The sequence below is a fragment of the Hemiscyllium ocellatum genome, chromosome 6 (genome assembly GCF_020745735.1).
Source record: "Hemiscyllium ocellatum isolate sHemOce1 chromosome 6, sHemOce1.pat.X.cur, whole genome shotgun sequence".
Lineage (NCBI taxonomy): Eukaryota > Metazoa > Chordata > Chondrichthyes > Orectolobiformes > Hemiscylliidae > Hemiscyllium > Hemiscyllium ocellatum.
In genome coordinates, this window is record NC_083406.1 from 78,614,056 (window position 1) to 78,636,993 (window position 22,938).

A 22,938-nucleotide genomic window follows, 5' to 3' on the forward strand; every position below is an offset into this window, starting at 1 on the left:
AGAACTTGCCATTTGGATACAGAACTGGCTCAAAGGTAGAAGATAGAGGGTGGTGGTGTAGGGTTGTTTTTCAGACTGGAGGCCAGTGACCAGTGGAGTGCCACAAGGATTGGTGCTGGGCCCTCTACTTTTTATCATTTACATAAATGATTTGGATGCAAGCAGAAGAGGTACAGTTAGCAAGTTTGCAGCTGACACCAAAAGTGGAGGTGTAGTGGACAGCGAAGAGGGTTACCTCAAATTACAACAGGATCTGGACCAGAGGGGCCAGTGTGCTGAGAAGTGGCAGATGGAGTTTAATTCAGATAAATGCGAAGTGCTGCATTTTGGGAAAGCAAATCTTAGCAGGACTTATACACGTAATGGTAAGGTCCTAGGGAGTGTTGCTGAACAAAGAAACCTTGGAATGCAGGTTCATAGCTCCTTGACAGTGGAGTCGCAGGTAGATAGGATAGTGAAGGAGGCGTTTGGTATGCTTTTCTTTATTGGTCAGAGTATTGAGTCCAGGAGTTGGGAGATCATGTGGCTGTACAGGACATTGGTTTGGCCACTAATATTGCGTGCAATTCTGGACTCCTTCCTATCGGAAAGATGTTGTGAAACTTGAAAGGGTTCAGAAAAGATTTACAAGGATGTTGCCAGGGTTGGAGGATCTGAGCTTTAGGGAGAGGCTGAACAGGCTGGGGCTGTTTTCCCTGGAGTGTCGGAGGCTGAGGGGTGACCTTATAGAGGTTTACAAAATTATGAGGGGCATGGATGAGATAAATAGACGAAGTCTTTTCCCTGGGGTCGGGGAGTCCAGAACTAGAGGGCATAGGTTTAGGGTGCGAGGGGAAGACATAAAAGAGACCTATGGGGCAGTGTTTTCATACAGAGGGTGGTATGTGTATGGAATGAGCTGCCAGAGGAAGTGGTGGAGGTTGGTACAATTGCAACATTTAAGAGGCATTTGGATGGGTATATGAATTGGAAGGGTTTGGAGGGAAATGGGCCGGGTGCTGGCAGGTGGGACTAGATTGGGTTGGGATTTCTGGTTGGCATGGACGGGTTGGACCAAAAGATCTGTTTCCATGCTGTACATCTCTATGACTGTCTGACTCTATGTCTCTGAGAGGTAACCTGCAAACTACCACTTTGTTTTACATGATACACAGGCATATGTTGTTAATTTGATAATTGTTTTTAATCTGTTTATGTAAGTATTAAACTGAGTTAACAATTCTCATTTCACTGTGACAGTTTGGAGGTTTTGCAGCTTGTTCTCATCCGGAAAGGTATGTGTTACTTTCAGTTGCTCTTGCTGCAGATTGCTGTCATTCAGCATCATTGCAGCATCATCAGAGTCTTCTTTCTCACTTTATGCATAATTGGCATGTTGTGCATTGGCCTGATCTGGCTCCAATTCTTTTGCAAAAGAGCAACATGATCAGAACTCGTGTCTTTAATCACTACTTGTCTGATTGCATATTTTAGAAACCAAGTATTGTTGATTGTATCCAAGTATTTGTAAACAGGATTTCTGACTCCCAGTCTTTGCCTGTTGTGTAGTTGTAGTAATTCTCCACTGCACAGTGGGCGTGTATCTCTTTTTCATTTTCTTTATCTTTTGAAGAAGAATGTTGTACGTCTCCAGTTGTTAGAAAAATGAATGTTAGACATTCACGATTGCCTTATGCTTAGAAGTTGTCCTGTCCATTGGGGTTGCCTGGAAATTCAGCAGTGCGATATGGAAATCTTGTTCTGCTGATCAACGTTTGATGGTTATGGATTTGGTGGTACTTACTGTACATTCTCTTACACCTTTTTTAGTAAGGACTGCAGGGTGAAATGTGATTTGGGTCTTGAAACGGTTTGCCAGTGAAAAATGGATTGTTGTCAAACGCTATTTATTCCACTATGTGAAAAAAAATGAAAATAGTCATAATTTCAGTGATAGTTGCACTTGCATTGCTAAAGCATCAAAACAATGGGAAATTTAAATAAGTAATCTGAGCAAGGATGTAACCTTCCCTGTGTCTGTTGCAGTTTTGTTCAATGAGCAGATGGAGCATTGTGTGGATACAACGATTTCCTTCTCTGCTGGGGGTGATATGTTTAGCACGCCTCACATGAATTCATGAGTTATTATATATCCTGATTCATTGGCTAGCCACCTTGTGCGTTCAAATCCATGTAACATGGACATGATCTTTTATATCAATAACACAAAATACCAATTTGCCCTTCAATGAATTGCTGTGACATACCAGGTTCATCTGTGTACAGTGAAAATGAAATGCTCACAGGAAATTCTTTAATACTATCTGCTTGTTACAACTCCTGAAAATTTTCAATCGTGTTAGGCATGACTTCCCTCTGACAAAGCCATTTTGACTAATTGTGATCAAACCTTTCTTCAATTGGAGATTAATTATTTCCTTCAGAATTTTCTCCAATAGTTTTCTTACCACTGATGTGAGACTAATCAGTTCTTAATTCCCTACCACCTCGGTTTATCTCTACCTCCCTTGAAAAGTGGAACCACATTGGTAGTCCTCCAGTCCTCAGAAACCTTCCCTGTGGTCAAATGAGAAGTTAAAAATTTGGGATATCGTCCCTGTAATTTCATTCATTATCTCCCACAGCAGTCTGGAAATATGTGATCTGGAGCTGAGGATATGAGTCAGAAAGTGTGGTGCTAGAAAAACACAACCGGTCAGGCAGCATCCGAGGACCAGGAGAGTCGGCATCAGGAATAATGAAGAGCTTATGTTCGAAACATCAACTCTCCTGTTCCTCGGACACTGCCTGACAGGCTGTACTTTTTCAGCACCACACTTTTTGACTGATCTCCAGCATCTGCAGTCCTCACTCCTTGGAGCAAAGGATTTGTCTACTCTTAAGCTTGTAAAACCTCCTCACTCCCTGTGACTAACCTCTTAGTTTCTTTTCCTGAGCTCTGTACTTTGAAGAAAAAGGATTCTCTATAAATGACCTCTGGCTCCATGGATAGATTATTCCTTTGATCCAAAAAGGACCTCACTCATTCCCTTTGGATATATTTACAGAATATTTTGTTTCTCCCTAATCTTACCAGTATTTTTACATTCTCCTTTACTCTCCTAATTGCTTTCTTAAGTTCTCCTCTGCATTTATAGTCCACTAAGGCCTCCAATGATTTACTCCCTTAGTACCTGTTAAGAGCTTCTCTTTTCCTTCTTAGACTATTTCTAGACCTTTAGGGTTCTCTGGGCTTATTGCTCCTGCATTTCATTCTCAAGGCAATATGTTGATCCTGTACTTTTGTCAACTGTATTCTGAATGACCCCACTGTCCTACTGTAGATTTCACCAGAAGTTGCTATTCCTCGTCAACTTGGTCCAGGTCCTGCCTTATTTTAACAAAGTCTGCCTTTTCCTAATCCTCTTTTGCAGACTATCATTTTTCTTTTTCATAACAGACTTAAAACATGCAGTGTTGTGGTCACTATCACAATTAAAAATATATGGTGTTATGATCTCAGGGGTGTTGTCTCAAAATAATTAAATTCTATTTGGTGATTTTTTTTCTGTCCCTTGAGTTAGGCAAACCAGATCTAGTGATCACTGAGGATGAAGAATACAAACGTGTAGACTTCAGTAAAGTTCCAAAAGTCAAACCAGTCTTCCAGAAAGAAAATGGTAAACACATAAAATTTAATTGTTTATAATATTTGTGTGGATAAAAATAAACTATTCTTAAATTGCTTCTAGTCTTTAAAAATGTATCTTCAATTGTGGAAATTTTAATAAGACTTTGATCATGTTGTATAAGAATATGAACCTCAATTTTGAACATTTTCAGAAAAGAATTGGCCTACATTCTTGTAAACCAAATAATTAATGTACTTAGATGATTTCTGTTTGTTTAATATTGTCTATAAAGTGGCAGGTGTTTGCTTACATACATCTTTATGTTCTAAAGTAATTTGTTTGCAATATGCTTTGAGATTTTGAAAGTACCTTCCTGTTAAAAGCCTGCTGGTAAAGCACCATACAAATGCAAAGTTTCACTTTGAATTTCTAAGTGTAAATTTTAGCAAAATTAAAATAGGAACTGTTATTGGATTTCATCAAAGCATCCAAAAAATGTTGATACAAATGTCTGAGCTACAAACTACTATACAATTTGGGAGAGCTCTTGAATAACACCTCTCTATTGTTACCCCACACAAATTCTGGATAGTTGTTTTCCACTGCAGCATTGCCTTTGCTTTAAAACAAAATACCACCATTTTTTACATTGCTGTTTGTGTGCACAAATTGGTTATTCAGTTTCCAAATTACTTTTGCACTGCAAAAGTACTTAATTGGCTGTAAAACATTTTGGAACATTGAAGTTGTGAAAGTCTTTTTTGCATTTTTGTGCATTTATGGAACATTTATCGAACAAAGTGGTAATTTGTTTGATAAATTATGTTTTATTGATTTCTGATTTTATGGACGTGGTAAGTGGGAATTGGAAATATAAAGAAATTAGTAAACATGGATAAAACATGCATGCTCCCTTAAAGTTCTATACCATTTGAACTCCGAATTGGTTGAATTTATTTTTCAGGTACAATTACAGCTGCTAATGCAAGTACCTTAAATGATGGAGCAGCTGCTTTGGTACTAATGACTGCTGAGGCAGCTAAAAGATTAAATGTTACACCAATGGCCAGGATTGTAGGTATGTAACAAGTACTGTTTTGTTTTCATCAATGAAGTGGAGGTGTAGGATAAAAATCTTAAACTTCAATCAAGTAATCATGACCAAATGTTTTGTTTTCTAATGCAATCTGCGATAGCTGCCCAACTTGGGTAGTTCTGTCATCAAGTGAAATTTAACTATAGATATTGTTTCTGTATGAACATCACAGAAAGGTGCAGTGGGATCAATTTGAGGTATCTATATATGTATTTTTCTTTGTGAAAATGTTTATTCATTGTATGAAAACATTGTTTAAACAATAGATTGAATTTGCTGAAATTTATTAATTGGAAAATAAAAATTTTAAAAATATGATTTTGTGGTAGCATAGAACTAATGACAGAAGTATTAAGTGACTAATTTTGGTAGTAATAACACGGAGAGATGATACAAAATAAAGGGTACAATTATAAAGGGAATGCAGAGACACAGCAACTTGGATCCATTTCTGTTTAAATCATTGAAGGTAGAGTACTGGTTGACAGAATGGTTCATGAAGGATATGGCAAACTGGGCTTCATTAGTACGGTCATAGCATACAAGAGGAAGGAAGTAAGGTTAAAACTTGTGTAGAATATTGGTTCAGCCTGAACTGGAGTATTGTGCCAAGTCCTGGCTGCCACACATTAGGAAGAATGTGGTATGAGGAAAAGCATGCAGAAAGGTTGTGATACCAATGTATTCATGTTCTGGACAGAGTAGATAGGGAATAATTGTTCCATTGTAAGAAGGACTAAGAATTAGAGGCATATGTTTAGCTAACTGGCAAAAGAAGCAATGGTGACATGAGGAAAATATTTTCATGTAGTGACAGGTTAGAATCTAGAAGTTACTGTGTCATTTTCTGTGGTGGAGCCAGGTTCAATCAAGGGAAATCTGTGATGAAATAATTTGCAGGTCTCTAATGGGGAAGCTGGATTGTGGCACTTAGTAAATTGCTTCTTTTGGGGCTAGCACAGATATGACAAGCCAAATGGTGGCACTCTGTGCTCTAACTATGTTATGATTCTGCTTGACAAGGTGACTAGCTTCTTTTTGTGAAGATGGTGAAGAATGCCAGCTTGCCATATAAGGAAATGTGTTGGAAACCCAGTATGGCACAATTTATTTCCACTTGCTAGAAGACAGTATCTAGAGAAGCTGTGTAAAGTGAAATTCTTAGATATTTCTATTTTTGAAGATTTGTAGGAATGAAGAAAGGAAATAGTGCTATTCTTCTTGGTTCTAAAATTGTCTTATTACATTCCAAACAAAGATCTCCTGAGAACCAGTGTCCAAATAGATTGGAGTGGAAGCTTGAGCAAATTGCTTCTGAAAACTAGTGTGATTTTAAGTGTAGTTTGTACTTGGGCTGTTGCTTCTAAAGTTGCAACTCTAGCCCAGGAACTTACAACTAAGAAATGTTATCAATTTTAAACAGTTTTAACATAATTTTGTTAATCATAGTAATCTTTTCTCATTAAATTTAAAAATGAAGTTGTTTCATTGAATTGTCAATATTCTTTAAGCTGATCTGAAATTAGTCATTATGTACTTTCTTTGTTTTGTGTTTATTTTCTGTGCAGGTTTTGGAGATGCTGCAGTGGATCCAATTGATTTTCCAATTGCTCCTGCTTTTGCTATACCAAAGGTAGGTATGTACTATCAATATTGTAGGTGTCATGTAAGTTAACTGTTGAAGCATCCGGAAAGCATTTCAAAAACATAAGTTGAATTGTATTTAACTATGGTGTTTTTTAAAAAAAGCATTAGGAATAATATTGGATCCAAAGGGACACAACAATTGCCAGAAAAAGCAACAAGCCTAAGGACTGTTGAATGTTATAAAATTCAACAAAAAAACTTTGATCAAGAAGTGTTATGGATCAGGCCAGACCCATCAAAATATTACAAGAAGCTAGTCCAGACTCGTAACTTTTTTTCTTACTTTAAAGGGCAGATGTGAAGTGGGTGTTCCAGGTGTGATGCAGCTGGTCGAACCACTCTGCTCTAAGCAAAACAAAATTTATTTAAACACTACAATTGAAACACAAACAAGAAACAGAATTTAGAATAACTTAACTATTGGAAAACTTAACTATTATTTACCTGTTCCAATACAGTGATGTTCCGTAAACACATCCCTTGGCAAAAAAGGAAATTCAAACACAGATTCTTACAGGCAGGAGGGAACAACATCAGGAAATAGATTTCAGAAGGAAGTCTGAGGAATTCTTTATTGAAGCTTGCAACTGTCCTGGACTCTCGCATCTTGTGACTGCTATAGCTAAAACAAACTAGAAAAAACCTGAACTGGAAGAACTAGTCACTCTCGTTCAGTTGATAAACTAGATGCTTTGGTACCTCCTGCCTTTATAACCTCCCTTCCAAAAAAAACCCAAGGACAAAATAACCTTTTTAATGTGACACTGTTGTCACAGCAGGGAAAATAGGTTGAGAATAAAATTGCAGGGACATTGAAACTGATCATAAAGGCTTCGGTAAATATGTGAAGAGAAAAAGATTAGTCATGACAAATGTAGGTCGTATGTCAGAGGCTGACAAAATTATAATGGGAAACAAAGAAATGGCAGAAGAATTGAATACATATTTTGTTCTGTCTTCGCAAAAAAGCACAAATAACCACCCAGAAATGTTAAGGAACCAAGGGCCTAATGAAGGATTGAAAGAAATCAATATGAGTAAGAAAATGGTGCTAGGAAAACTAATGGAGTTAAAGGCCGACAATCACCAGGGTCTGGTAAACCCAAAGTACTAAAGGAAATTGCCTTGGAAATATTGGATGCATTGGTAGTCATCACGAAAAGTTCTCTGGACTCTGGAGCATTAGATGGTGGCAAATGTAACCACACTATTTAAAAAGGGATGGAGAGTCAAAACAGAATTATGGACCAGTTAGCCTGACATCAGTAGTGGGAGAGTGCTAGCGTTTGTTATAAAAGATTTGAAAACGGAACACTTGCAAAGCATTAGCGTGATTGAAAGAAGCCACCATGGATTTATGAAGGACAGATCATGATTAGCAAATCTCCGATAGATTTTAGAGGATTTAACTCATAGAATAATTAAGGGAGAACTGGTGGATTGGTATATTTGGATTTTCAGAAGAGTTTTGATAAGATCCTTCATAAGAGGTAGGTGGGCAAAGTTAAAACATATGGGATGGGGGTCATATATTGCCGTGGATTGAGAATTGGTTGATAGGATTCAGGGAGTGAATCACTTGGTATTTTTCTTAGTGGTTACTAATGACTAGTAGGTTATCACAAGCATCAGAGCTGAAAAATGTGTTGCTGGAAAAGCGCAGCAGGTCAGGCAGCATCCAAGGAGCAGGAGAATCGATGGTTCAGGCATAAGCCCTTCTTCAGGAATGCCCGAAACATTGATTCTCCTGTTCCTTGGATGCTGCCTGACCTGCTGCGCTTTTCCAGCAACATGCTTTTCAGCTCTGATCTCCAGCATCTGCAGTCCTCACTTTCCCCTATCTCAAGCATCAGAAAGGAATATCATTTAATCGTGATATATTGGGATGTGTGGATGTCCATGTATACCAGACAGTGAAAGAAGACAGGTCCAGCAAGAAATTAGGGTGGCCAATGTTATATTGGCTTTCGTTACAAGAAGATTTGCATTTAGAAATAAGAAGTCTTGATGCAGTTACACTGGGCCTTGATTAGAACACACTTTGGAGTATTTTGTGCAGATGTAGTCTCCCTGCCTTGAAAAGAGTGCAATTAAGGCTTACTAGGCTAGTAATGGGAATAACTTCTGTTCTGTAAGAGAACATCAGTTCAGGTGAGTCTTTATTAAGGAGTTTGGAAGAATGAGCAGGGGTTTGATTGAAATGTAAAATTTCACTTGCTGTGCTTCTATATGTTGAATGTAAGGTGTGAAATCTAGGTGTGGGTAGATATCATTTTGAAATGCGCAAAATAAAACTCCAGTAATTTGCATCTTTACTGAAAAAGACCTTTAACTACAATTAATGTGATTTAAAACCCATCAAGGCAAAGACTCAATCAAATATATTGGATTGCTTGGGCTATGTCATCACCACTCTGGATTGGTTTTGTCATTTTTGGTTTCAGAATCATCCCTCAATAACATATTTTCCTCTTCAGCCACTGAATTGAATATTTTGCATTGTTCAAAAAAGTTTCACTGTTCCTTCACTGTCACTAGGTCCAAAGCCTGAAATTACCTCCCTAATAGCATTGTGGGTCAGGTGAACTGTAGTTCATCAACTTTACCACTACCCCCCACCTTTTCCTCCGCTACATCGATGACTGTATCGGCGCTGCCTCGTGGTTTCATGAGGAGGTTGAACAGTTCATCCACTTTACCAACACCTTCCACCCCGACCTCAAATTCACCTGGACCGTCTCAGACTCCTCCCTCCCCTTCCTAGACCTTTCCATTTCTATCTCGGGCGACCGAATCAACACACATCTACTATAAACCGACTGATTCCCACAGCTACCTAGACTACACCTCCTCCCACCCTGCCCCCTGTAAAAACTACATACCATATTCCCAATTCCTTCGTCTCTGTCGTATCTGCTCCCAGGAGGACCAGTTCCAATACCGTACAGCCCAGATGGCCTCCTCCTCCAAAGACCGCAGATTCCCCCCAGATGTGATCGACGATGCCCTCCACCACATCTCCTCCACTTCCCGCTCCTCCGCCCTTGAGCCCCGCCCCTCCAACCGCCACCAGGACAGAACCCCACTGGTTCTCACCTACCACCCCACCAACCTCCGTATACAGCGTATCATCCGCCGTCATTTCCGCCACCTCCAAGTCGGGTTTTAGAATAAGGGGTAGCACATTTAAAACAGATGAGAAGTTTCTTCTCTCAAAGGATTGTGATTTTGGAATTCACTATCCCAGAGTGCATTGGATGCTGGGACATTGAGTAAATTTGAGGAGATAAACAGATTTTTATTTAGTAATGGATTGAAGGATTATGGAGAGCAGGTAGGAAAGTGCAGTTGAAGCTAAGATTAGATCACCTACGATTGTATCAAATACGATTGTATCAAATGTCAGCAGGTTCAAAGGGCTGAATTATCTATACTTGTAGCTTTGTGGATCCCTGACATAATGGCAACTTCACTTATGATACATGCATATTCTGGACAATTTTCAATGAGGAGCAGGGAGAAATGGGCATTCAAACCACAAGTAAAGCCTGTATTTATGATATCTTCCTATTAAATCTAAAGTTATTAGGGAAATTAACCACTTGACTATCAATTCAAGGTTTACTGTCTTAGGGTATGACTAAAGAATGAATAATAAATACCTTAAAAATAAAAATTGTTCCTTTCTTAGCATTGATTTAAACTTTTTACCTTTCTCTCAAAAAAGACATATTTAAGCGACTCCGGTCAGTAACATTTGTTCTGTCCTCTATTTGTAAGACATTAAATCTATTGAAACAAAGACGCTGAGCAAATCTAGCAGCATTGGTGGGAGAGGAACACTTCATTTTTTGAGTCCGATATGTCATCGGAATTGCTTCACTGTTCTAGTGCTGAAGAATCATCACTGGGTTTGAAATGCTAACTTTTTAAAAAAAATCTTCAGAAACCTTCAGCCCTGCTACATTCCTTAAGTGCTCTATTGTTATTTATTTGGTTCAATATGAAATTCCTAGTCTTCATCTTCCTTTTCAATTTAATAAGCACTGTGAAACTAACTTTACATGGTTGAAAATTTTAAACGGAATTTATGTGCACTTACATGTTTTCTGTATTTGTCTTAAACCAGCTCCTTAAAACAACTGGCATAAAAAAGGAAGATATTGCAATGTGGGAGATTAATGAAGCATTTAGTGTTGTTGTTCTGGCTAACATTAAAATGTTGGAGGTTGAACCTCAAAAAGTTAACATCAATGGTGGAGCAGTATCTCTTGGTCATCCCATTGGGTAAGTAGAAATCTCAAACCTGGGTGTTTTTTTTTTAAAACTGGAGAATTGTTGGGTTTTCAGTTACCAAATCTTCTGCTTCAGAGCTGTTTCTAGTACTTGTTCCAAAAATATAGATGATGAATTTATTCAGACCAGGAAGTATTCCAGAAACAACAACTTATACATAATGCAACTTGTTAAGTCACATTGTTTTGAAGAGTTTGTGGGGTACAAATGAATCCTTTAGTGCACGTAAAAATGCATTTTGAGCATTACTACATATCAAGGCAGAACAGAAGTCCCAGATGATTTCCCACTCCCTCCTGCAGGGGCATTAAAGTTTGATTTTTAAAAAAAAAATCTCACCTGCAAAACACAACTCTGTAAATGAACCCAGTTATTTCTGAAGGGAACATTAATTGGTTGTCTGTTTGGGAAATGTCTTTGATTCCATAATCTTCACTTATGTTGGTCCAGTCATGTTTGTTGTAGAAAGCTAATCAGCATCAAGGAGGAAAACTTCTCTAAGCTTGCTTGAGGTGCATTGCTTTTGAATTTGTCCTTTGACAAATATTCCATCTTTTCTTTCTGTTTGAAGTTCATGAATAATGAAAACATTTTTGGAAAATGTGGAACATTTTTTTTAAATTTTAGAATGTCTGGAACAAGAATTGTTGGACATATGGCTTATAATCTAAAGCCTGGAGAATACGGTGTGGCTGGAATCTGTAATGGAGGTGGTGGTGCTTCTTCAATACTAATTCAGCGCTTGTAAAATAGTCATTGAATTGGAAAGGTAATCAAGGATTAAGCTGCTAAACATTCACTGAATAATGATGTATGTAACAAAGCTTCATTTAATCAGTTGGAAACATGACATCTGCGGTCCTTCGAATTGGTAATGAATGAAATATGCCTTACAACTTTTATTGTACTTCAACTGTATTCTGATAAGTGCAAATATTTTAAGATGAACTGTCCAAACATGAAGTCATTGCCCTTCTAACCAAAGCATACAAGATTAATGTTTTTTAAACTGTCAGCTTTGTATGAAAAGTGAATTTTTCAATGGATTTGTATTAGTTAAATACATGCTCATTAAGAAAAGCAGAAGGCGTAATTGTTACAACTGGCATATCAATAATGGTTGTCATTTATTGTGGAATCAATGTTTATTTCAAAATAAAATAAAATTTGCAAAAAACCTTTGAATTACTTAAGATTTCTCATCACTTAAAGAACAAAACTGGAAGGAATTTTCTCCAATAGTGATTTCTAACAAACTTTAAAAGGCTATATTCTTCTGTGAAATAAATTGAGACAGCTCAATAATGGTGTTCCCTTGAACACATTTATTAAAGCACAGGTTGAAATTTTACAGTATTTACAAATTAACTGACAGTATTAATTGTAACAATATACAGTTTCAAAAGCATTTTCAATCATAATCTAGTCACTCACTTTCTACAAGATTTGCTTTCAATTGTGCCATTTAAAGATGAGTTTGCTCAGTAAATTTCAACAGTAAGTGCTGTTTATTTAGAATTGTTAATACCAGGAATTAGTTATTGTATAAAATGAACTGACAGCAGAATGCAAGAACAATTTGGTTCACAAAATTGAAGTCAGTGAATTCTGCATAATCATTCATCATATTGCAGTGAACTTAAAAATTTATCTACATCCATTTCAACAGGAAAAGAGTCAAGGTGTTTCTTTCGTTTGTGTTTCTGCAAGATAAAAAATTCATTTTGAAGTTAGAATAGTACTTAAAGAAATTAAGAACATCTGCAATATGCCCTATAGTTTAGGAAATTGATCATTTGATGTTAGGTATAACTTAATTCATTGACTATTTCTGTGTGAAGTTCTTGTTAACTGAGTAGAAGATAGGTGAAATAAAAATGTCTTTAATAATCAATAAAGCCATCCTCTGGCTCACAATCACTTACTTCAAAAGATTGTTTCAGCATCTCAAATTTGTCACTTAATATTTTGCCTTCTACATATTTCCCATTAATTTTGTCAGCTTAGTAACTGTATATTTTCTGCAGTTCCATCATGCACTCAATTTCTCCCAGTCTCTACGTACCTAAAAAAAGGTAATTAACTCTTCCTCGATGATCATCCCTAACTTCAAGATAATAATGATGCATTTCACAACTTTAGTTTGTACCCACATCCTCATTCCTAAGACAGAAGTTTTACTAGAAAGTACAGACTGGTGGGGGGAGGTGTGTGTTTCACACTGGGTGTTCCCTTGGCTTGGGTTCAACATCTGGCTCGTCTTAAGCAAATCTACAACGTACTAGAGTTTTTAACCACTCTAATGAAAGATTAGATTACTTAGTGTGGAAACAGGCCCTTTGGCCCAACAAGTTCCACACCGACCCACCGAAGCACAACTCACCCAGACTCATTTCCCCTACATTTACCTTTTCACCTAACACTACGGGCAATTTAGCATGGCCAATTCACCTAACTTGCACATTTTTGGACTGTGGGAGGAAACCCACGCAAACACAGGGAAAGTGTGCAAACTCCACACAGACAGACAGAAATTGAACCTGTGTCTCTGGTGCTGTAAGGGAGCAGTGCTAACCACTGTGCCGCCCGGGAGTGCAAACTCCACACAGACAATTGTCTGAGGTGGGAATTGAATCCGGGTCTCTGGTGTTGGGAGGCAGCAGTGCTAACCACGGTGTTACTGTGCCGCCCAACAAATCTCAAATTAAAAAGATCTGGTTCACTGTAATGCTGTACTGTCACATTTTTACCAGTAAATGGAGGAATTATGGATAAGTTAGCCCAGACTCTAAACAAAATAGTTACAAAACATTCTCTACCTAAACAGATTATTCCCAATACTGATATGAAACATAATGGCCTTTGAAATAGTTACTTTTTAAAGTGAATGTCTTAAAGCATCCACTGGCTGGGAAGTGAACTTGCACTGAAAATTCTATTAGTATAATATTGAGGACAAATTAGTAATGCAACAAGGAAAGCACAAAAAAATACTTTTTTTAAACCACTCTTCTTTTGAAATTTAATTTAAAGCTTGAACTCTTATGCAAGTTTTTTTAAATGTAGATTCTGATGCTGTAAAGAATACAAAATATTAATGTTAGGACTCAAACAAGTTACAGAACATTCAGAAGCGGTATAAACATAGGGAACACTTGTCCAAATATTCCACAAATGGATAGATCTACATAGAGACACTTCAGACAGGGGACAGTGCAAACAAACTTTGGAAATTTGTCCAAGATGTAAAACCTAAAATTTTCTGGGCAAACATTTGCAGAGTTCCATTATTATTGCAGTTACAATGAAGCCTTGCTGGACAGTCTAGGCCTGTATTTCTAATCTTCAAGTTTAGGTAGTCATAATCTTAACTGTTATAGTGCCAATCTCCTACCCTTTCCCCATATTCTTCCACACAATTAATATCCAAAAAGAAATCTTGAATGCCTTAATTAAAACTGCATGCACCACATTTCAAGCCAGTGCATTCATACTCTGGCAACTAACTGTGAAAAGGGTTTTCCTCATCTCTCTTGCATATCAAATTAAATATACGTCTCATTGTTTTTTCTTTTACTGGTGAATATTGATCATCTCAAAAGAATGATCTAATTAAAACCACAACATGTAGGTAACCACCTATTAGTGTTTTGACTTATGGAACTGCTTAAACACATACATCCCAATCAATTAATAGCACTTCGATTTAACCCCAAAGTAATCAACAAATGTTTCATGATTTCAGTGATTTTTGTTTGTATCTTTCGAGTGCAGGGATGAACCTCTGGCTTTATTGAAACTTGATTTTTAAACACCTCTTCAATAACTTCTTGGCTTATACTATTTTTCCTAAGAACAATCTGACAAACCTTGACTCAACAATTATTACATCATTTGAACCTGATGTTTAATGAAGCAGGTTCCACAATAATTAGGGCACATTTGGCCCATCATTCCTGCACCAGTTGTATTACCAATCTCATTTTCCATATTTCTGCACACCATTTCTAAATACTCATCCAAGGCCCTCCTGAATGCCTGAATTGAATTTGCCTCCACCATATTTCTAGACAGTGCATTCAAAGCAGAACTACATGCTGGGAGAAAGTTTTTTTTCTTGCATCACCCTTCCTTCATTTGTACATCACTTGTTATAATGATGTCAGTGGCAAAGATACCTAAAGGAAACAGTGACCATATCAAGGTATAATTTAGCAATTTGAGGGAGAGGAACCTGGGTCACAATCAATTTTGATAAATTTAAGGGTAATCATAAAAGAGTGAAGGCAGAGCTAGCTGTAGTGGACTGGGAAAGGAGTTTCAGCAGACACCTTGAAGGACAAAGGCAAATATTTAAGGGAACAGTTTATACCTCACACCAAAGATAACTAGTAAGGAAGGAGGATTCTGGGAAGGGGATAAACAATCAAACAACCAAAAGCATTAAGATCATCAAACTGAAAGAAACAAAGTGGCAAAGATTACCAGTAAACCAGAGGAATGGAAAAGTTAAATAAAACATGCAAAAAAAGGGAAGGAAGTAACTGAGGGTAAACTTGCAAGTAATATCAATACAGACACAGCAAGAGCTTCTTTAAACATATAAAAAGTAAGAGAGCCAAAGTGAACATAGCCCCTTAGAAAAAAAGCTGAAAAATAATATTGGAAACCAAGAATTGGCCAAGAATAAATACTTTGCATCAGTCTTCACTGTAAAGACACTAAACAGCATTCCAAAATTATTAAATAATCAAGGGGCAAATGGAGATGAGTAAATCGACTTATCACTAAGTAAGCAAGTTCCAGGGAAACTAATGGAACTAAAGATGATAAGCCTCATGGACATGATGAGATACATTCTTTAATATTAAAGAATGTAACTCCAGAGATAGTGGACGCACTGCTAGTAATATTCCAAGATTCCTTAGATTCTCAGAAAAGCCCAAAAGGATTGTTAAACTCCAAATGAACATACAAACAAGGAACAAGAATAAGCCACTTGGTTTTCAGAACCTACTCCACCACTCAAAAAATTATGGCTGATCTGATTTTTAACACAACTCTACATTCCTGCATACTCCTAAAAATCTTTCATGTCTGTGGTAATCAAGAATCTAACTCCATCTTAAAAATATTCAAAGGTATGCATCGACCGCCTTCTGAGAAAGGGAATTCCAAAGACTTAACCCTCAAAAAAAATTTCATCCATTTTAGAAGAAACAAAAACTGTAACTATATGCCAATTACCTTTGAGAAAAATTTAAAAGGAGGTAACAGAGCATTTCAAAATACATACGGTCAAATACAGTCAGCATTGCTTAATCAAGGACACAACGCCTGAAAAATTTAGAGTTAAGTAACAAGTAGGGTAAACAAAGGGGAAGCAGTGGAGGTGAGATATTTGGGTTTCCAGAAGGCCTAATGGTGTTGAAGGTATATTGGCATATATGGAGGATTGGTAAACTAACAGAAGACAAAATTGGGGTAAGTGGGGCATTTTCAGGATGGAGTGTCAGAGACCGGTGTTGGGGTGACAAATATTTACAAAATACATTAATGCTTTGGATAAGAAAAGTGATGGACTATATATAGATGAGATTGCAGATGACAAAAAATAGGCTGGAAGCCAAGTGCTAAGGATGACAAAGTGTCTACAGCAGCATACAGACAGATTAAGCAGGTGAGCAAAAATTTGGGAAATGGAATATAGTATGGGATGTGATGTTCTGCATTTTGGCAAAAATGGGGAATGTTTAAATGGTGAAAGCCTGGCAAAATGCATAGAACAGAGGGATTTGGGAATCCTTGTCCATGGATTACATAAAGCTAGCATCTAAGGTACAGTTGATAACCCTTTGTCCAAAATCCAAAGGGTTTTCATGAAGTTTTGTTTTCATTAACAAGGTCAGCAGTTAACCCAACACCCACTAGATGCATATCGCTCAGATGCAATGTGGGTGGGCAGGTTCCAGCACTGGCAGACCTCAATTCTGTCTCAGGGTACGTAGTACTTAATGAGTCTGCTGTTTGGTAAGATTTTTTAAAAATTTCACCGTCAAACTGTCACTTATTCCGAAATTCGAACAATTCCAAAATCCGAAAACCAGCTGGTCCCAAGCGTTTCGGATAAAGAATTGTGTACCTGTAATAGGAAAATGGAATGTTGGCCTTTTATTCTCCATTCCCTTTGAAGTAGGGATGTTTATCTAAATCTATACAGACCACGAGTCAGACTGCAGCTAGAACAGTGCAGAGAGTTTTGGGCCTCTTAAGGCAATCCAGAGATATTTCACTAGGTTGATAATAGGTATGGAGGGACTGTCTTATGAGAAGAGGTTGAGTAGGTTGGAGCCTATAGTCATTGCCATTTAGAAGAGAGGCACCCTTATTGATGCAGGCAAGATTCTTAAGAGACTGGACATGTAGAAAGATGGTTTTCTCTTGTAGAGTCTAGGACCAGAGCACAACTTCAGAATAAAGGGTTGTCCCCTTAAGACAGAGAAGGAGGAATTTATCTCTCAAAGGGTAGTGAGTCTGTGGAGTTCTTTATCTCAGTAGGCTGTTAAGGCTGCCTCATTAAGTAGATTCAAGGCTGACAGATTTTTAAATCAGTAAGGGAACCAAACATAGGGAAAAGACAGGCAAATGGAGCTGAGGATTATCACATCAGCATGATTCATTCAGTAAAAGGAGCTAGCTGAACGGCCTATATCCTTGGTTCGTATTCTTGGAACCATTCTACTTTCCAAAGTCTGCAAGTTAATCAAGTGTTGTGGAAATAATAATAAATTGGAATAATTTAGCACAACATTCAGATATTACTTTAGTTTATAATGCAACTCTGCAAAGAAAATAATCAAGCACATCACCCAGCCTTTTTACAATAGCGCTGAAAAAGACCCTTTGGCTCATCAATCCACATACATATTCTAATCCCATTTTCCAACACTGGGCCTCGTATGCTACTACATTTCAAGTGCTCATCTTAAAGAGTTCTTAATGTTTTGAGAGCTCCTACCTCTACCAACATTTTAGGCAGTGAGTTTCTGATATCCACCCTCCCTTGGTTTGGGTGGGGGGGGGGGGGGAGGAGAGAGAGAGAGAAGAGAAGAGAACTTGTCCTTAAATGCTTTTTAAGCTTCCTCTTCCTCGCCTCCTGGTTATTGATTCCTCTAGGGGGAATTCCTTTTCCCCATTCACGCCCCTCAATTTTGTATACCTGAATAAATTCTTCCAGCTAGATTGATACCTTTGAGCAAGTATGCCCATCATATTATTGCAAAAAACGTTTTAAACATGTTAAACTTCATATCCAATCTACATGCTAATACCAGCATCCACAAGGCTATACACTCATGACCGGCCAAAATCCGTCCTAACTCCATCTACAGCACCACCATTGTAAGCTGCATCTCAGTGAGGAGACAGAATACAGGGAAGAGATGGTGTAAGGATAACAATCTCTCGCTCAACGTCAGTAAAACGAAACAGCTGGTCACTGACTTCAGGAAGCAAGGTGAAGAGACCCTATCTACATCAATGGTGTGAGGTGGAGATGGTTCAGTGCGTCAAGTTCCTACGAGTGATGATTACCAACAATCTGCCCTGGTCCACACACCTTGATGCAACAGTCAAGAAAGCATAACACCCCTATTTCATCAGGAGGCTAAGGAAATTTAGCACATCCATGAACACACATCATTTTTACGGATGCACCATAGAAAGCATTCTATCCGGATGCATTAATGTGGTAAGGTAATTGCTGCCCATGACTGTCAGAAACTACAGAGTTGTGAATACAGCCTAGTCCATCACACAAGTCGACCTTCCATTCACTGACTCCATCTATACCTTCGGAAAGGCAGCCAGCATAATCAAAGATCCCTCCCACTTCAGTTACAATCTCTTTCAACTTTTTACATCGGGCACAAGATACGAAAGCTTAAACATGTACGAACAGATTTAAGAACAGCTTCTTCCCTACTGTTTAATAGACTCCTCAAATTGACCCCTCACATTTTAAGTTTAATGTTGATCTCGCTCTTTATGCACCTTCTCTGCAGCCATAATGTTGTTTTCTTTGCTCTGTTCTATTACCCTAATGCACTTTGTATGGTATGGTATACTGCATACAACAAAACTTCTCTACCTAGGTGCGTGAGACAATAATAAATCAAATCAAATCAGTTTATCTGCATTGCACTTCATATCCAGTCCACATGCCAGTTTTACCTGGGCTGTTCTGTAGTTTTTTGCATCCAAAAGTCATCTTGTTCAAAATCATAAATATAAGCAACATCTACCAGTCCATGGTGTAGGTATTGGAGTCTCAGTGTCTTTCATTGTAGTTCACCAAATGAAACCTGTTCTACTATTTTTAATATCATTATTTATACATTTGCCAGTGGAAATAGTTCTTGTTATTGAGCAGACTAGCTGCAGATTGCCAAACATCTACCATCAGGTCTCCACATCAAAATTTTAAGAATAAACTACTTACATGTGATTTTGATCGTTTTTTCTTTCCAGGTGAGCTGGAATTTTGAAGATCTGTCTTGCTGGACAAAGAGTGATGTCTACATTCCTCCTCCCGTTCTTCCAGCTTTCGCTTTTTCTGGCCAAGTGGAGATGTGACTTGGCGTGTGTTATCTTTCAGAGGGGTGGCACCAGAAGTCTTTGCAATTGCAGCCCTGGACAGAATCATTAGAGTATGTGCAGCCATACTAACACTGTTTTCACTTCCTGTTTCACTTGCTGGGCTGCATGCTGGTATATCTGGTGTTGTAGGGGGTACCATTACTCTTGGTGATGCCTTCTCATCTCCAAGACCTTTGTTGCGTGGAGTCCTTTGAAAGTCTAAGCAATCATCTGGTCCTTCATTTGCATTACAGCCTGGTGTCCTAGGCATGGTTAAGTCAGCATTACTGGTTTGTTTCGGGGCAGGACTTTGCCTCTGCATGTCTTGGAGCATCTCAGCTGCTTGTTTAGTCAGCGTGCTGGTCAGACTAAAACTATCGCTTTTATCTAAATTCCTTTTACAAGCAGTGTCTTGAGAGACTGTAAGAGCAGTGGTGACTTTTTTGCACTCTTGCTGGGATTCAGGAATTCTATTACTGCCATCTTTGTCTGCAACTATAGTTTGAGAATTGGGTCTTTCACTTTGAGAGACTCTTTTTTGCATCTGTACATTTGGAAGATCTGAAGTTTCTCTACTTCTCTGTCGAACCTGATCCCTACTTGCCTCATTTTCTTTATTCGCTGTTGTTTTGTGGAATGACTCATAAGGTTGGCCAGAAGATGAACTTTTAGTCTTCTCGGATTTCCCCTGTATTTCCCTCCCTTTACTAACCCTTAGATCTGTCCTTTCAGATCGCTCCTTGTTCTGGGAAGTAAAAGGTGCATCAGATTGATTTGTATTATCGGTACGATATTCCTTTTTTGCCTGACTAGTCTTGTACTCCACGTGGGAATGGTCTGATTGGGTGGTTGTTGCATTATCAAAGCACAACACTCGTCTGTGGCTCTGTGATCTCAGTTTTGAGCTTGATGCATTAGGTATCTCCACTGTGGACTCTCTCGATTTTCCCATTTGGTCGCCAGGAACAGTTGGTTCTGAATTTTCAGCTCTAGAAAATAATTCAGATTTTGTACTTAGGTTGCAGCTTTTATCAAAGAAAAAAAAATCACAGAAGATAGAAATAATTTACTCTATTTCACACAAAGAAACACTATTTCCACCAGGCACCTTCCCAGATTATGAGAGAATAGCTTTGCTAAAATTAAAAGGAGAGTCAATTTCCTTCACGTCAATTAAGTGATTGAGCAGCTCAGAGGGTAAAGTGTGAACAGAAACTAGAAGAAAAAGGTATGCTGCCACATGGGGTTGGTTAACATTTACAGTAAGTGCAGCATTTATACAGTAGGAGTTCAGTTCTCATAACTGTACTATTATTCATTCACTGGATAAGGGTGTCACTGGCTACGGCAGCATTTATTGCCCATGCCTTGTTTGCCCAGAGAGCAGTTACGAGTCAAAGACATTGCTGTGGATTTGGAGTTGCACGTAGGCCAGATCGGCTGATGGTGGCAGATTTCCTTCCCGAAGGTGGTTTAGCAAACCTGAAGGACATTTCTGACAATTCGCAATGGTGTCACTATTATTAGACTTTGAATTCTACATTTTCACTGAATTCAAAATGCGCCACCTGCCAAGTCAGGATTCAGATCATGTTATCAGATGTAACTTGGGTTTCTGGATTAATATTCTCGCAATAATATCACTGCCTCCCTATATCAAAACTCATTCATTAAACAGAATTGAGACAGACAGGTGATGTTTTGCAGCTGGGTGCTGATGAATCCCAGTGACACTGGCAGCAAGTGTTAGCTGTGAGGAACTTCAACTCAGAGTTGACGAGCGGTTATCTGAACTGCAAGAATCAGAACACATCAGGGAGAGGTTTCTTGATGCTGTTTCAAGACACAGTTAAACTCCTTAGAATATTTACATCAAATCTGGTCAGTTGTCAGGTACTAAAAGGTGAGAGTGTAGGTGGGATGGTACAAAGATCCCAAATTTAGCCTTGCAGGAGTGTCAGCGATCCCTGTTTAGTAGGTACCAGAGTCTTAGTTCCGATATGGACAAAAGCACAGACTGCAATAAAAATGAGCACTGTGATCATTCAAGTGGGAGCACAAAAGAGAAGTGTTTTATTATATTTCTCATGTACTTCAGGGAATAGATACTGCACTTTGCAAAGACAGAGTCCCAAAGGCTGTGTTATCTACTTGGTACCAAAGTTCAGGAACTCTCTTCTGGGCTGGAAGGGAACTTTTGAGTGGGAAGGAAAGGAAAGGATCGAGTTGTCTTGGCCCATGTAGGTACCAACAATAGGTGGGACTTGGACAGAAATTCTGAACCACAATGACGACAACCTCTGGCTTACTATACATGAAAACTGGCATAGAGTAAATAAGATTAGAGGAAATCGTATGGTTCAAAGATTTATGGGAGCAACAGGTTCTGATTCATGAGGCATCAGTTTTGGGAAAGAAAGTTGTTCCATTGGGATGGGCTTCGTTTGAACCATGATGTGACCAGTGTCCTGGAGAAGCATACAACAAGGTTGTACATAGGCTTTAAACTGATTAGTGTAATAGGTTTCAACCAAGAGGAATTTTTTAAAAATCAAAAGGAAATGAGAGTAGAGATAGAGGGTAGTGAAGAGGCAATCAAACAGTGACAGAAGAGTGCAGCAGGAGTTAGAATTGGCGGGGGCAATAAAGATGAAGCAAAGCTCACATCTTTTTTCATAAGGGATGTAGATTTGTAACAAGAATAAATTAATTGCCAGCACAAATAGAAATAAATGAAAATGGCTTGATAGTTATTATGGAGATGTGGTTGCAGGGTGATCAAAAACTAGAAAACTAAATGATGACAGAAATGGTACAGAATTTTAACCAAATTCTTTGCACCAGTCTTCACATTGGAGGACACAGTAATTATTCCAAAAATAACAGTTAAGCAAATTGCTGTTAGGAGAAAAGATCCTGTCATAATTTCTAACATAAGCAAGAAAATATTTCACAAACTAATGGGACTAAAGGCAGACAGGTCGCCAGGACCTGATGGCCTGCATTCAAAAGTTTTAATAGAAGAGACTACAGAGGTACTGAAGGCTTTGGTTGAAATATTTCAGCACTCATTGGATTCTAGGAGGGTTCCACCAATTTGACATCCCTATTCACGAAAGGAGAAAAACCAAAAGCAGAAACTGTATCATTGGGAAAATGCCAGAGCTCATTAAGGAAGAAACAGTAGGACATTCAGAAAAGCTTAATGTTATAAAACAAAGTCAACATGGTTTTGTGAAAGGGAAATCATGTTTGACCAAACTGGCAGAGTATTTTGAGGATATTACAAGCAGTACTTATAAAACAGAACTGGTGTATGTAGTGTATTCAGATTTTCAGAAGACCTTCAATAAGGTGCCACATAAAAGGTTTTACACAAGATAGGAGCTCACCATACTGGGGCTAGTGTATTAGCATGGATTGAGAATTGGTTAACACAGGACAAAGTTGGGATTAATGGGTCTTTTTCAGGTTGGAAGTATCAGATCTATAGCCTCAATCATTAATAACAACATCCAGATTTGCTGATTGTAGAAAAATAGAAAAAATATCATTTATTTCTATTTGTGCTGGCAACTAATTTATCCTTGTTACAAGTCTACATCCGTTATGAAAAAAAGATGTGAGCTTTGCTTTATCTTTATTGCCCCC

The 22,938-nt window shown here is 38.2% G+C and overlaps 2 protein-coding genes across 2 annotated transcripts in view; one reads left to right on the forward strand and one right to left on the reverse strand.

Moving 5' to 3' along the window:
* Nucleotides 1-11,775, forward strand: part of acat1 (acetyl-CoA acetyltransferase 1) — a 33,634-nt gene extending 21,859 nt beyond the window's left edge. Inside the window, exons 8-12 of the mRNA XM_060826056.1 lie at nt 3,564-3,659; nt 4,576-4,689; nt 6,276-6,340; nt 10,484-10,641; nt 11,278-11,775. Of these exons, the coding sequence (XP_060682039.1) occupies nt 3,564-3,659; nt 4,576-4,689; nt 6,276-6,340; nt 10,484-10,641; nt 11,278-11,398 (554 nt within the window). The 3' untranslated portion in view covers nt 11,399-11,775. The remainder of the gene's footprint in view (nt 1-3,563; nt 3,660-4,575; nt 4,690-6,275; nt 6,341-10,483; nt 10,642-11,277) is intronic.
* A 225-nt stretch (nt 11,776-12,000) lies between these two features.
* npat (nuclear protein, ataxia-telangiectasia locus) overlaps nt 12,001-22,938 on the reverse strand; it is a 44,305-nt gene continuing 33,367 nt past the window's right edge. The window contains exons 17-18 of the mRNA XM_060826057.1: nt 19,151-20,276; nt 12,001-12,353 (exon numbers count right to left, since the gene is read on the reverse strand). Coding sequence (XP_060682040.1) covers nt 12,267-12,353; nt 19,151-20,276 — 1,213 coding nt within the window. The 3' untranslated portion in view covers nt 12,001-12,266. The remainder of the gene's footprint in view (nt 12,354-19,150; nt 20,277-22,938) is intronic.